Source organism: Salminus brasiliensis, chromosome 16 (genome assembly GCF_030463535.1).
Source record: "Salminus brasiliensis chromosome 16, fSalBra1.hap2, whole genome shotgun sequence".
NCBI lineage: Eukaryota > Metazoa > Chordata > Actinopteri > Characiformes > Bryconidae > Salminus > Salminus brasiliensis.
In genome coordinates this window covers 3,868,319-3,881,805 of record NC_132893.1, presented here as the reverse complement: position 1 = coordinate 3,881,805, position 13,487 = coordinate 3,868,319, and the positions used below count along the sequence as shown (strand labels likewise).

The window sequence follows — 13,487 nt, the reverse complement described above, 5'->3', positions numbered from 1 at the left end:
TTGAACTATCGGCGGGTTTGTGGTCTGGGATTAACATTAAAGACGAAGGTGGTTCGAGGCGTTTGGAGAGATCGCCACATCCACTGCTCTTTATCCTGACTCAGCTAAGCTGTCAAAAACAGCAGCCAAGAAGCTTACCTGCTGTGACTCGCTGGACTTAAATGCGTCCTTGAGGATCTCCACGGCCTTTGATGGGTCCACATACTTCCTCCTGGAGCCCACCATCAAGGAGAAGAGATTCCTCAGCTCCTGCATGAAGGGCAGGTTCCGGTGCTCCTGAATGGAAATAAGCAGATAGGCAGTCAGCAAATCTTACGCCAATGCTGCAGAACCAGGACCTTAATCATGTAATTTGAGCCTCTGGAGCAGCCAGGAACCAAAAAAATGCCATTCCAGACTGTGTTTTACATTGTTTATTTGTTGCAACTTCATGTTAAGACAGGGTCTGTCAAGCTCAACCACCCAGTCACGTCACACAAATATATATAAACGCCCAGCTGAATAAACTGCTGGGTTATGTGTGCATTTTAGGATAGTATGAGCTGCTTAGCAGAAAGCTGCTGGGCTAGGAACTTTCCCCTCGAGGAGAACAGTGACCCATGCTAGGAGCTTGCTTCGGGGACACAAGAGAGAGGCCTTCATCAGCTCTTATGACCAGGATTTCCTCCCCTCCTCCTTCGATCACTGCTTGCAATGATAACAGATTACAGCCTAAACCCGGCAAGAGCTTTTCCCCCACTGACCACGAAGCAAGCGAGAAATCGAGTGCCGGGCTAAATCAGCGGCTTGTAGGTCCACTGGAAGCAGCTTAGCACAGATTAGAGGCTGTGGGTGCTGACCCTGTGGCACGCTCCTGGGCCAGGGAGGGAGGAAAAAGAGAGAAAGCACGAACGCAAGAGAGAGCACGAGAGAGAGGGTCGAAAAAATAAAGAAATAAATAAAAGCAAAGGCAGGGAGTGCCGCTGGTCTGCTGAGGTGGACACTGGGGCTGAACGTATTATCATCAAGTTGCTTAGCTTTTCTAGTTCCTGTAGAGAAAGAAGTACTGCCAATGGAATAGGACTCGCTAGAGCAGAAGGACATGAACCTATATTGGCACCATGCTGTTTAATGCCAAGCGTGGGCTAGAGGGGTATAAAGCCCCCCCCAGCATTGAGCTGCGGAGCAGTGGAAGAACTGTGTTCTCTGGAATGATAGATGGTGCTTTTGGGATAAGTTGAGGAGGAGTTAAGGATGATGAGGTGGAGTGGTGATCATCATCCAACCTCCTGACCTCACTAAGATGCTTGGTGCAAAATGCAATCAAATCCTCACAGCAATCATGGGTACTCCACTGTCCAGGAAAGGAGTGTTAGTGAGGTTTGTGAGGATGTTGGATGTTAATCACCCTACCTCATCCTAAAAATATATGATGGAGCGCCACCATCTTTCCAGAGACCACAGTTCCCTTCCACAGCTCAATGCTGGGGGGTTGGGGGGGGCTTTACAGTACACAGGATATATGATATAACCTGGTAGAATCTCTAAAGATATTCAGAAGTAAGCAGCTGCAGGCTCCCTGTGTAACCGTGCCGGAGAAGGCGAGCGTTTGTGCTGGACTGAAGTAAGGAGGTCCGAGGGGAAGCTCACCTTCTGGTTGCGGGGCAGGTCCTGCACCCTGGCGGGAGGAGAGTAGTGCAGCACCAGTCTCTGGAACTCCAACAGGTTGAACAAGGACTGGAAATATACAGCAATACTTAGTAAACATCTGTACTGCCCTGATTAACTTCACTGCAACAATTTTAAGGTCTCAATGTTCTCTAGATCGGAGACAAAAAGCTTAAAAAACGCAACACTTTGAAGCTATGCATTTGATCCCCCGCCTTATTAAACTTCCATTATAAAAGATTTTTAATAAACAACATCGCAGACTGTTGTATGGGTGGTCGTGACTGAGGCGCACCTCTTTGTTGACCCTTACGTAACGGACTCGACCGAGCTATCAGTATACTGTAGACTGCACAACTCAGCATGTCAACAGCAATCCCTGCAGCCTTCAAATGTGCTGTTGCTTCTTCAGGAGTCCAGTTACACACAGCAGGCAAACAGCATGTGACAGTGTATCCAGTGATCCTACCACATATCTCTTCATGGTTCAAATTTTACCACGAGACACCATGGAAGATCAGCACACCGCACAATGCTATCAGTAGAGGCTCTCTTGGCACAGCCAGAACAAACAACAGTCTGGTTACAATATGTTCCGTCTCTTTGAGAAATGTGTTGGGAGGTCTGCTGACCACATGGACGGAGTTTACAGAGCTATTAGGAGAATATAAACAAGTAATAAGCCCACCTCACGCAGACAACCGGGTCTCTGTGCAGCATTTCGAATGTGAATTTCATGAACAGCTTAATGAATGGTATTTTTGTTGCTCTGTTATGTAAGCCCTCCGCAAGAGTATGGCCATGCAAGTAGGGCTTCAGACTGATACTAGGGCTGCGTGATCCAAATTTGAAAACACTAAAATTGCAGTTATTAATGATATCCCGATCCGATTAGAGTATCTTGATGCTGACTTTTGGCTGATACTGATCCAATCTGATCTGACCTTGTGTTTCTATAAATAATACAACCCACTGCTTGGAGAAGACGTGCTAGTACACAACAGTGAGCCCAGTAAAATTTCTATTTTAGTACCAGTTCCTAAAATCAGACTCGAAAATTAGAATCCGATCTACTTTGCTTGGAGCAGCTTTCTGAACGACTGTTTTAAACTCTCTGGTGTTTTAATATCTCACAGTCCAGTCTGACTGACCTACCTGACCATTTAGCTCCCAGCTCCTTTAGCTACAACTCTGCAGTCTTATCACTTAGTGTGTGTGTGTGTGTGCGCATTAGCCTCCTCCTCGGTTCTGAATGCACCGTTCAGAGCTGGTTTAGAACCAAAGTAAGAAGTGTGGTTCTCTCGCTGGTTGAACAAAGCATTTCCACCATGGTTTGGTTTCTAAAGATGGGATGGGAGATAACTGGATAGAATATCTCTGTCGTTGCACAACTAGCTACAACCCGACTGAGCAGAGCGTAGAATCAAGCAACATTTTGTGGAAGAGTGAAGAGTTTAGATCCTCCTCTTCTGACTGATTACTCACTCTTTACCTGCTGCTTTGGGAGCTGCCTGCTGTTGCTGCGTCACGTTTACAACGAGGTTCTGAGTTAACGCTAAGCTAATGTTTTCCTCTTCCCCGAACTCCTACCGTTCCACCTTAAATAATGCAGCGGTTAGCTCTGCTGTTGAACTGTTCACAATGTAACTGCGGCACTATTTAAGGTGGAATGGAGAGTCAGCATTTGAAGCCAACTTTAGCTTTTGTTTTGGCTGGTTGGTTTGCAACAGTTGAGAATTATGTCTATTAATGGTGCTCATATGACGCCAGATGAAAAACCTAAGGTTTGGAAGTGTATTGGAACCTTAAAGCCATTAAAAATGCCTTGATCGGCACAGACATCGACATCCCCATCAATTACACTGCTACGTACTGAAACTGCACATAGCCCTTGCAGCATAGTCAAAAAGCACTTATCAAAAGCCCTCAAACAAATATCTAGACTCATGATTAGTCAGGATGCTTACAGCACACAACGTGACTGGCTAGTGGCCAATATCGATATTCCAAAGGCTGATATCACGATAATTATGACTAAGCGATATATTGTCCAGCCCTTGTAGAAACCCACCTGTATAACAGCACTGAACCAGCAGGTGTTGCCCACATTCTTCAAGCCCACAGGGCAGTTCTCCTGCCTCTTCCTGTCATGAGGATTGGGCGAGTCGCTCCACACCTCTGTGTGAGTCCTCTTCAGACTCGCCTTGTTCTCTGCTATGCTGGCCTCCAGCACTCTGAGGGCAGAGCAAAATGTCAATGTCAATTGCTGTGTCAATGCTGGGATTATCAAAATAATGCTATTCTGTACAGACGGACGTACAGTAACATGCATGCAGACATATATATATATTCTGTATATACAACAATTTGACAATTTTTCTCCTTCAGAATCACATTCAAGAACTGACCGCTCACTTTCTGCCTAATATATAGATCCCACCCCTCAAAAACTTAATTGGGAGGCTGACTCACCTGCTGATTGCCTGCTCCTCATCTGTGATTCCCGTCTCTCTAAAGGCCCGGTTAGACTCCTCCAGGCTGAGAGCGATTGCTCTCTGAAGGTCATCCTTATCATCGCCGGTCAGATCGATCACATCTGAAACAATACACATGCTTTAAATCTGTGGGGCCTGAGCCAAAGCCACTGTAGTTCTGTTATTCAACGACAACAACAACAACAACCCCCTGGGAACCTAAATCTGAGTTAATCTGGGTCCTCAGGGCCCCCAGTGAAAAAGTACAAACTCTAAAAGGGGCAGGTTTGCGTCAGCATACCCCCAACCACATTGCTCTAAGCAAAAGTTAGCAAAAGCTAAATCTGGCGGGCTACAGCTCGGGCCCCGTGTTGCCACTCACGCCTGGCACTTGTTGCCTTTTTGCTTCTCTGCAGAACTTCTTCGCTGGGTTTCACAACAGACGGGAGGTCCTGGCGAAGCACAGTAGTCAGAGAGATCTGCTACCTGCCGCACGCTCATACCGGCACAGCACGTAGACAGCCAGCAAAGTGGAGAAACACTGAGGTGATGGATGGGAGGGGGCCTGTGTATACCTATATATGCGCTGGTAACTCGGTTCCAGATATCAGAACCTCATTCATTAGAATATTAAGACCACACCCAGGTCTGATTAGTGCATTTCCCTGCTCTACCAGAACCTACAAACCTGTATTTGAGAAGGAAAGGCACAAAACAATGGAGAAATCTGGTCCTCCAGGACTGAAACTTGCCCACTCCTGGTTTACAGGGGTGAATGGTCAGGAAAGGACATCATTACTTTCATGACTCCTCCGATGATACTGCTGCAACGTAGCGCATTAGTCATTAAATTTAAGGAAGTGGAAAACCACATTTCCAAGTTGTGCTTTCCTACATACACTAATTTACCCTCCTACACGCATCGCTAATGAGAGCACTTCCCTTTTCTTAAAAGCTTACGTTCAAGAGATATGAGCTCTCTCATGACACTGACGTTATGATCTTGCTTTTAATAGCAAGAGATTTCTAGCAGGCCATGGTCAGTGCTTCGCTCTGTGCCAAGAGCGCATCATAAGAAGAATGGCAACGCTCCCCAGGGCTTGGGCCAAGCTTTGTTCTGTCAGGCCAGGAGAAGAAGATTTAAATACGTACTCGTGTCAGCCTGGCTGCCCACACTGATGTATCGGTCATTGCCAATCTGGGCAGTCTGATAGTAGGTGGCTTCATCCTGTTGAGGGACCTTGGCGTTCTTCTCAGTCAGGAAGGCTACCGCCTCAGCTAGGTCACCATTGCTGACCTTTTTGGGGGGGGGGAGACCACACAAAAACACTGCAAAATTGCTCTGGACAAGATGTTAAAACTCTCTTAAAACTAATGAGCAGTTGTGGAGAACACAAGTTCTCAGCCAGTCTCATTACCTGTAGGGCCTGCTGTAGCAGCTGCACATCTGTGGTGCCAGTTACTTCCCTCAGTTGATTCAGTAAAGTCTGCTGGTGCTGGGGACAGAAGAGGACAGAAGAGTTACAGTCTGTATTTCATTACCGAGCCCTGCTCTCATGGGAAGATCTGAATGAAATGCAAGCCATATGAGTGCTTCTCCTCCCTCCTCGAAAGGCCGCAACCACAGTTCGACCACAGTATGGTCAAGTGACCTTTAGCGGAACTCCACAGCTTTCTCACAGATCGGTACAAAGGCAAGCTCGACGCTGTTCATATGGAGGGTGGCCGCCTCCAGAAAAGCAGAGTCTTGCGGCAACAGAGTTCCTGGAGAGTTCCACCAGCAAACACCAGTAAATCACCAGCTCTCTGCCCCTGAACCACACCGGGGCCTTTCTGCAGGTTCGCTCCAGCTCCAGTGTTTGGGAGTAGCAGTTGCCCAGAGACACAGGAGCAGAGAAAACAGAGTCCACACCTTTTTGGAGAGATGGAGCAATAAATAATGCAGCCGCTCTTTCTCTGTGTCGTGTTTGTGCAGGGCACAGCTCTTTGTATAATAATCCCAGAAACAATGCAGAGTGCCAAGAGCACCAGAACGCAGGCGAAAATCACATACAGGGCACTCCTCCCCAGACAGGAATCTAAGGCAACAGTATTGGGTGAATCAACCAAAGCAAATCCTTCATAATTATGTTGATGTCGGCATCCAAACATTTTGACTCCCTCTGGCTTCTTCGGGACTGGGGTAACGGGCAACTACTAGGGGCGTAACGATACACAAACATCATGATACAACAGGAAAGCAAAAGAAACTAAACGTCCGCAGCAGGAGATGTGTCTAATAGGAGCTAAATTTAGGAATTTGAAGCTTAAGCCCAACCTCATGCAGTCAAAGTGGTCAGCAGATCGAGATCCACATCTAGTTTATCAGCACGATAAGGTCTGAAATTGTTTGCATGCAAGAGACACAGGACAGGGGCAGTCTCATTAGGCATTGCAGCATTGAGAGTAATGCAAAGGTCTTATTACTGTAAGTAGTATTATTACTTATTATTCTCATAGCAAGTTCTATTATATTATTATTATTATTATTATTATTATCATTATCAAAGACCTGTAGCTGTAGACCACCTCCATTAAGCTTACAGCGCATAACCATAGGCAGCGCAGATCTTTCCCCTGGATTCCCAGTTTGTCTAACGCCCAATGCAGGTCATGCAAGTTCCACTACAACTCGATGTAATGAACAGAAAGGCTGTGATGCAGGTCCTGCAGACGGCCGTTCTCTTCCGGCCAAGGCTGTCTGTCAATCACTTCATTCCAAAGAGTAACCCCGCCTTCTTACGATATAGTACACCAAGGTTTGCGCCAATATTAGCACAGGGAAAGCTAACTGTTGGAGTTAGACACTGGAGATGGAAAATGGGCTTTTTTGTCATTGAAACATATGGGGATGGGCGAAGCTACACATCATACTGCAACCAGCCAGCAGAGGCGCTAGACATGGATTGGAAAAATTACTTTTTATTAAATAACGAAGATCTGGGCTTTTGCTCCAAGAAAGAGTCAGCAATCTGCCCATTTATGATTTCAATTAGCCAGATTTGCATTAAATTGGCCAATGCCTTTTTTAATATTGCAAATTCAGCTTATAAAACATACTAGCCCAAATACTGCAGAAATGAACTGCAAAAAAATTACGATCATTAGATTTGAATCATATTTCCCAACCCTACCTAGAACGCAACCAACAATCTGCCTTTGCTGAGCAATGTCTATAAGCCTTGCTGTACAATGGAAGCGTCCAGAGACCATCGAAATGACAAACAGACAGGTTGTCAGGTCAGCTCTTCTCTACACAAAGATCTGTCAGGTAGATTTGTGTACTCCTGGATCTCCTGGATTTCTTGCTCCAGCACTTCTGGCTGAAGACCTTAAAAGCTTGATATGGTGAGAAGAAGAAGAATCCGGCGTTAGAAAAGGTCACGCTCAACCTTTCACTCACATTCAAAACAGACAAAGACGCTGCTTAAACAGTCTGTCTAACTGACATAAAAACACAAGCTGAGAACGCAGAAGTAACCAGACAGCAGTTCAATCAGTGCAATCACCAACTTTCAGCTTGTATAATCTCCAAAGAAAGAACGGGACGGCGGATGTGGGCTTGAGTGGTATGAAGCCCACTCAGCACTGGGCTGTGGAGCAGTAGAACTGCATTTTCTGGGGGGTCTGGAGGGAGCTCCATCCAATACCTTTGGGATGGATGAGCTGGAGTGCCAGAACTAATCATCCAGCATCAGTACCTGACCTCACTAATGCTCTGATGTGGGTGAATACAATCAACCCCTCATGGCAGGGTTCCAACATCCACTGTGAAGCATTCCCAGGAGAGCAGAGGCTGTTGATGCAGCAAACGGGAGGAAAACACAACAATACTTTAGATTTCAGAAGAAACACTGGAGGAGCAGGTGTCTACAAACCTATGGCCATAAAGTGGGGTTGCTCCACTATGCAGCTCCTCAGGTGTCTGCAGTGTTAGTGTTGGGTTTATAACAGTTTAGGTCATTGCGCAACCACACTGCACCACCGTCCTCATGACTCCACAACTCAGCAGTGGTGTCAAATACGGCTATTAGCTAATCGCTGCTTAAATCATCTGTGAACCAAACTCCTTTGTTGACATATAGCCAAGCGCCACAAACCCGTTGCCAAACCAGACACTGCAAACGCCAACCCAGTCACGTCTCGAGCTAAGGAGGGACCACAACACTTCACAACGGCAATCTGATCCAAGCCAAATCCAAAAAAAAAAAAAAGAAAAAAAAAGAAAAACAGGTGTTGAGGAGCAACATCACATCACACAGATTTTAGGCCAGACGCTCTTGCTTTGAGGTAGTCGAAGTGCCCTAAACACCACTATAGACTCTGGCCAGGTCAAACATAAACGGTTGCTGTAAGGCCCAAAGGCTGCTGTTAATTTAAGGGGGGATTTCCCTGATTTCTCAAACTTTCTTCATAACCAAAGAGTAAAGAAGTAAAGACAGATGTTCAGAGTGAGTTTGGTACGAGAAGCTCAATTCCAGAAGAACTTACCCAGGCAGAATTCTTCACACTGGCTATATTTGAAGCATTTATTGCCTGGAAAAGCTCCCTCACACTCCCCATAAATAGTCTTTTTGGAGTTCCCTCCATGTCCCCGATATCGTCACCAGCGTAGGTTCACCGGCGGTTCTGAACATCGAATAAAACGCCTATATGTGTAGCCAGTTTCTCTACAGTCTCCATCCAAACCCAAACTCTGAATGCTTAACCCCAGGCCATGTGTGGAATTCCCCATTAAACAGTGCAACACACATTACGCAGTTACTCAACAGTGCATGGCCAACGGTAGGACATGGGACTGTTGAAATAAGCCACGTAATCAACACGGAAAGCCATGGAAACACGGGAGAACATGCGCTCTCAAATCTGATACAGGATGAATCACAGCCAGATCCAAGATCAGATCAGTTTTAGCTGTAGTCATAAGAAGGCTATTACACGAAACTGGTAGGACTAGGCTGTCCAGACTCCATGTCAACAAAGGAAAAGTTCTAGGCCCAAAATAAGGCGTCTTCCACCGAAGACAGACAAGCATCCATCGTCTTCAAACGCAGACTGAAGACCACCCTCCTCTTCCAAAAGTACTTGGGCGAAGTGTGGTGTAGAGTGGGGCAGTGGTGGCTCAACGGTTAGATGACAGGGTTGTGGGTTCGATTCCCGGGCTCGGCAAGCTGCCACTGTGAGCCTTCCCTTCTCAAGGGCCCAAGACTTTACCCTCTCTGCTCCCCGGGCGCTGGAGTTGGCGGCCCACGGCTCTGGGTGTGTCACTAGCGTGTGTGTGTGTGTGTGTGTGTGTTTACCACCACAGATGGGTTAAATGCAGGGGACACATTTCGCTGTGACAAATACAGGCACCTTTACAGTATTGTGGTCATTCATACTGACCGAGTCCAAGCTTAGAGGGGTCTTTTGGGCTCTAGCCGATACAGTCGCTCTGGATGAGAGAGGGTCTGCTAAATGCCTTGGATGTAGATGTAAATGTTAATGCACACATGTGATACAGGATGGACCAGCATCAACAGCCAGACCTGCAACCAGACAGCCTGAGCTGTAGCTAGCTAGCTAGCATAGCCAGCTGTAGCTGTTTGACTCTGCCTATAAGACTTTTATTATTATTATTATTATTATTATTAACACATTATCTGTAGCTAACAGTCTTACCCTACTTCTCATCCCTGTCGATTCTTACTGCCATTTTACTTCGAGGATCAGCCACTTTCTTGGCTCCTTCTCTGCTAGCCTGCTCGCTCGTTTCTAGGCGTGTCACGCAGCTATGTCAACATTAGCATGCTGGCTAGCCGCTAGCGAACTTTCCCAGCCGCGTTAGACGACACTCCTCTTAAGAGAGCCGCTCGGCCGAGCTCGGCTGCTTTAACCGGGGGGACGAGGGTGAATGTGTCCGCTGGGACGTGCTGGACCACCGGGGAGAGGAGGGGGGTTGTGTCCTGGCGTGGCAATTAAGACTTAAGCTTAGCTTAGCTTAGCGAACTTTCCCCAAACTGTAGCTAGCGATGAACGAATCGTTCGGGTGAACCGAGTTGCTGGAGTGAATCAGTCCCACCGATTCCGAGTCCAAGTCAGATCATGAAACCTTGGTGGTGATTTTACTGCTAATAAATAAATAAATAAATAATAATTTATAATAATAATTTGACACACAATAATAACACACTGTATTTTATTAAAACCAACGTAATCTGAATCTGAATGTCCACCATATAGCTACTGTAGTTCTACAGTCTTTGTAAACTGTCCTGTGTCGTGTCCTCTTGACAGACTGATCGGACTGACTGGGTTTGGATGGGATTCCTTAATTTACTGTGGGTCTTAAAGGGAGATCAGACGTCCCATCACATACTCACATACACATAAACACGGTGTAATTGCAGGAACCCATTCAATAATCAATATAGTGATTATGTACATATACTTAATATAATTATGCATATTATATGTGTATATATATATACATACATACACTTATATACACTGCTTAAATATATAGCTATAGTGCTAGAGTATTATATGTAACTACTATGGATTACATATATATATATTTTTTTAAATAGTTTAAATAGGCTATATATAAACACACTGCTATATTTTAATACTACAAATAGAGATGTATTTATTGTATGAATTTAAGTCAATTAATATGTATTTATTTTATTATTTAAACATATTTATTATGTGAACTATTTACCTATGCACCCCCAGAACGTTTCACTAATCATACGACTCGATTCCGTTAAACGGACATTCCCAAAGGAATCGGCTCAGAAACTGAATCGAACTTCAGCGCTACAAACTGGCGCAGAGCGAAAACATTAGCTTAGCTTAGCTTAGCTTAGCCTTACCTTCTGGGAATGCTGCTGGAGGACATTCTGCTCCACAGTCATGGCTTGAAACGGGCAGGAGGGTTTGAAATGAAATGAACTCGGGAATTAAACGCTTATCCGAGCGAACCGGGGCGATGGAGCTGAAGTGCGGGTGATCGGAGCGGAGTTCAGGCGGAGCCCCCGCTGGAGAGCGCAGCCACGGGCTCCATCAGGACAGACTGCTCCATTAGCGCGGTCTGGCGGAGCGCCGCCAGCTCAGACATCAATAATAGAAACTGATACTCAACGCTGATCACTTCTGAGGACGTGATGCTCTTATTCATTTATTGATCATAAAATTAGATGTTTAAAATAAAAATAGATAGAAAAATAGATCAAAGAAAACATATATATTTTTAATATATTACATTATAAATTTATATATATTTAATATTATATAATACAACGTAATATATATGTACAATCATATGAAACCTCATAAAAACTCTTTATTTTTAATATATCTTTTGTAATATATTTTTAAAGTCTTTTGTAATATATTCAAACATATGGACAAGAAAAAGAAATGCATTTACCATAATTTGTAAAATGTAATTAATTTCCTGTGAGAAAAAAATACCCCCCCCCCCTCATTTATTACCACTTCAAATGCAACATTTAGGTTAGATTAGAATCAGAGGGGTCTATAGCTCCCCAGCATCAAGTTGTGGAGGAACACGACGAGTTAGGCGATGAGTTATGGATAAGGTGTGGTGCTGATCATCCAAGATCGCTGAGTGCAATCAAATCCTCACAGCAATGCTCCTTGTAGACAGTTACTCCAACAAAAACAAATACAAGATAAACTAGTTCTAATACCCTTGCTTTCATAAGGAACAATAATATATAATATGGTGTCCAAATACTTTTGTCCATATAGTGTATGTCTATGTGAAGTGAATAACATCATTTATCTGGTTCCAGTGGCTCCTGTCGAGGGGTGGATGTACAGTGTTAGGCTGGGTCTGGGTCAGAACATCTCCAAAACATCTGGCAGGTCTTGTGGGGGGTTCCCCGTATGCAGTGGTCCACAAAGTGCCTTACTTCAAGGGCACCTCAGAAGAAAGTGCGGAGCCAACCCCCTGGGCATGTGGCAGGTGATTGGTCGAGGAACCCAACTGGGAATGGTTTGTCCTGGGGTTCCACGTTGGCCCCACATATGGATGCCCACCAGGGTCAGTGACGGGACTAGGAGAGGTCCCAGCTGGGTTGGACACTGCTCATGGAGCCTAGATGGGACCTATGTGAGATTAAGGTGGTCTGTAACGATGGGGCTCATTTGGGACATCAGGCATGTCTTGTGGGGTGTTCCCAGAATGCTGCTGGGCTGCTGGGCTTCACTGTATCAGCTGAACCTATATATATATATATATATATATATATATATATATATATATATATATATATATATAGATAGAGAGAGAGAGAGAGAGATAGATGGATAGATAGATGAGTGAGGCAGGATTCCCTCCAGCAGAGGGCAGCAGTCATCCTTCACAACAGTGCATCAGAATCCAGCCTCCTCATTTTACCCATCTGTGGTGGTGACCCCAAACGCCCCCAACCCACACACCCACCCACACACTCGCGACTATGAACACCCGGAGCGGTGGGCTGCCACCTTATCACCCAGAGAGTAATTGGGGGTTAGACACCTTAGTCAACGGCTGTTCCTTCACTCCTATCCATCCACCCCATCCCGCCGTGTATGGAGGGCAGGGGCGGAGCCAACCCCCTGGGCACCTGTAGTAGGGCATGTCAGTAGAATTCTTTTAAAGACGGGGAGAGCAGGTGGTTGGTTGAGGAACCCGGCTAACATGTCCATGTGAGGCCTGTATGGCCCCGCCCAGCTGGGATCCAGAATGTTTAATCCTGGGGTTCCACGTTGGCCCCACATATGGATGCCCACCAGGGTCAGTGATGAGACCAGGATGGGTTAAACATGGGCCGGCCCCATCTGGATTGCACACTGCACGTAAAACCTAGATGGGACCTATGTGAGATTATGGGGGCTGTAACGATGGGGCCCATTTGGGAAGCACAGTAGATGCCCAACTTGAGTGCATGGAGGGTAAGCTTACACTCCTAACCCAGTAAAGATAGCCAGTGGGGAAAAGCAGAGGCAGTAGGAACACCTCCATCCGGCAGGCCTGCAGACTGAGTCGACTGAATGGTCCAGAAACTGGATGGTCCAGCAGATGGCACCAGCGCACAACAGATCCAGAGGGCGGAGCGTTGCATAACCCTGTTATTTGTAAGCCGCAATATAGGATACATGTAAGACCATATTGTTTCTAAGTAAGGTCATGTCCTCTGAGGCTACAGCGAGGCTTCCACCCTGCGCCGCGCTAAGCGGTGACCTTTTTTCTTCCTTCTGTTGTGTGAAGCCATTCGATTACAATAGACTTTTCTATTAAAGACATGAATCAGATTGGCCATGATTTATTGA

General features: G+C 45.7%; 1 protein-coding gene across 2 annotated transcripts in view; it reads right to left on the bottom strand.

Moving 5' to 3' along the window:
- Nucleotides 1–11,219, bottom strand: part of usp25 (ubiquitin specific peptidase 25) — a 36,992-nt gene extending 25,773 nt beyond the window's left edge. For both annotated transcript variants that reach the window (XM_072658963.1, XM_072658962.1), the window contains exons 1-7: nucleotides 11,018–11,219; nucleotides 5,540–5,617; nucleotides 5,274–5,418; nucleotides 4,120–4,243; nucleotides 3,719–3,881; nucleotides 1,630–1,716; nucleotides 139–276 (exon numbers count right to left, since the gene is read on the bottom strand). In XM_072658963.1, coding sequence (XP_072515064.1) covers nucleotides 139–276; nucleotides 1,630–1,716; nucleotides 3,719–3,881; nucleotides 4,120–4,243; nucleotides 5,274–5,418; nucleotides 5,540–5,617; nucleotides 11,018–11,059 — 777 coding nt within the window. In that variant the 5' untranslated portion in view covers nucleotides 11,060–11,219. The remainder of the gene's footprint in view (nucleotides 1–138; nucleotides 277–1,629; nucleotides 1,717–3,718; nucleotides 3,882–4,119; nucleotides 4,244–5,273; nucleotides 5,419–5,539; nucleotides 5,618–11,017) is intronic.
- Between the last annotated feature and the right edge of the window lie 2,268 nt (nucleotides 11,220–13,487).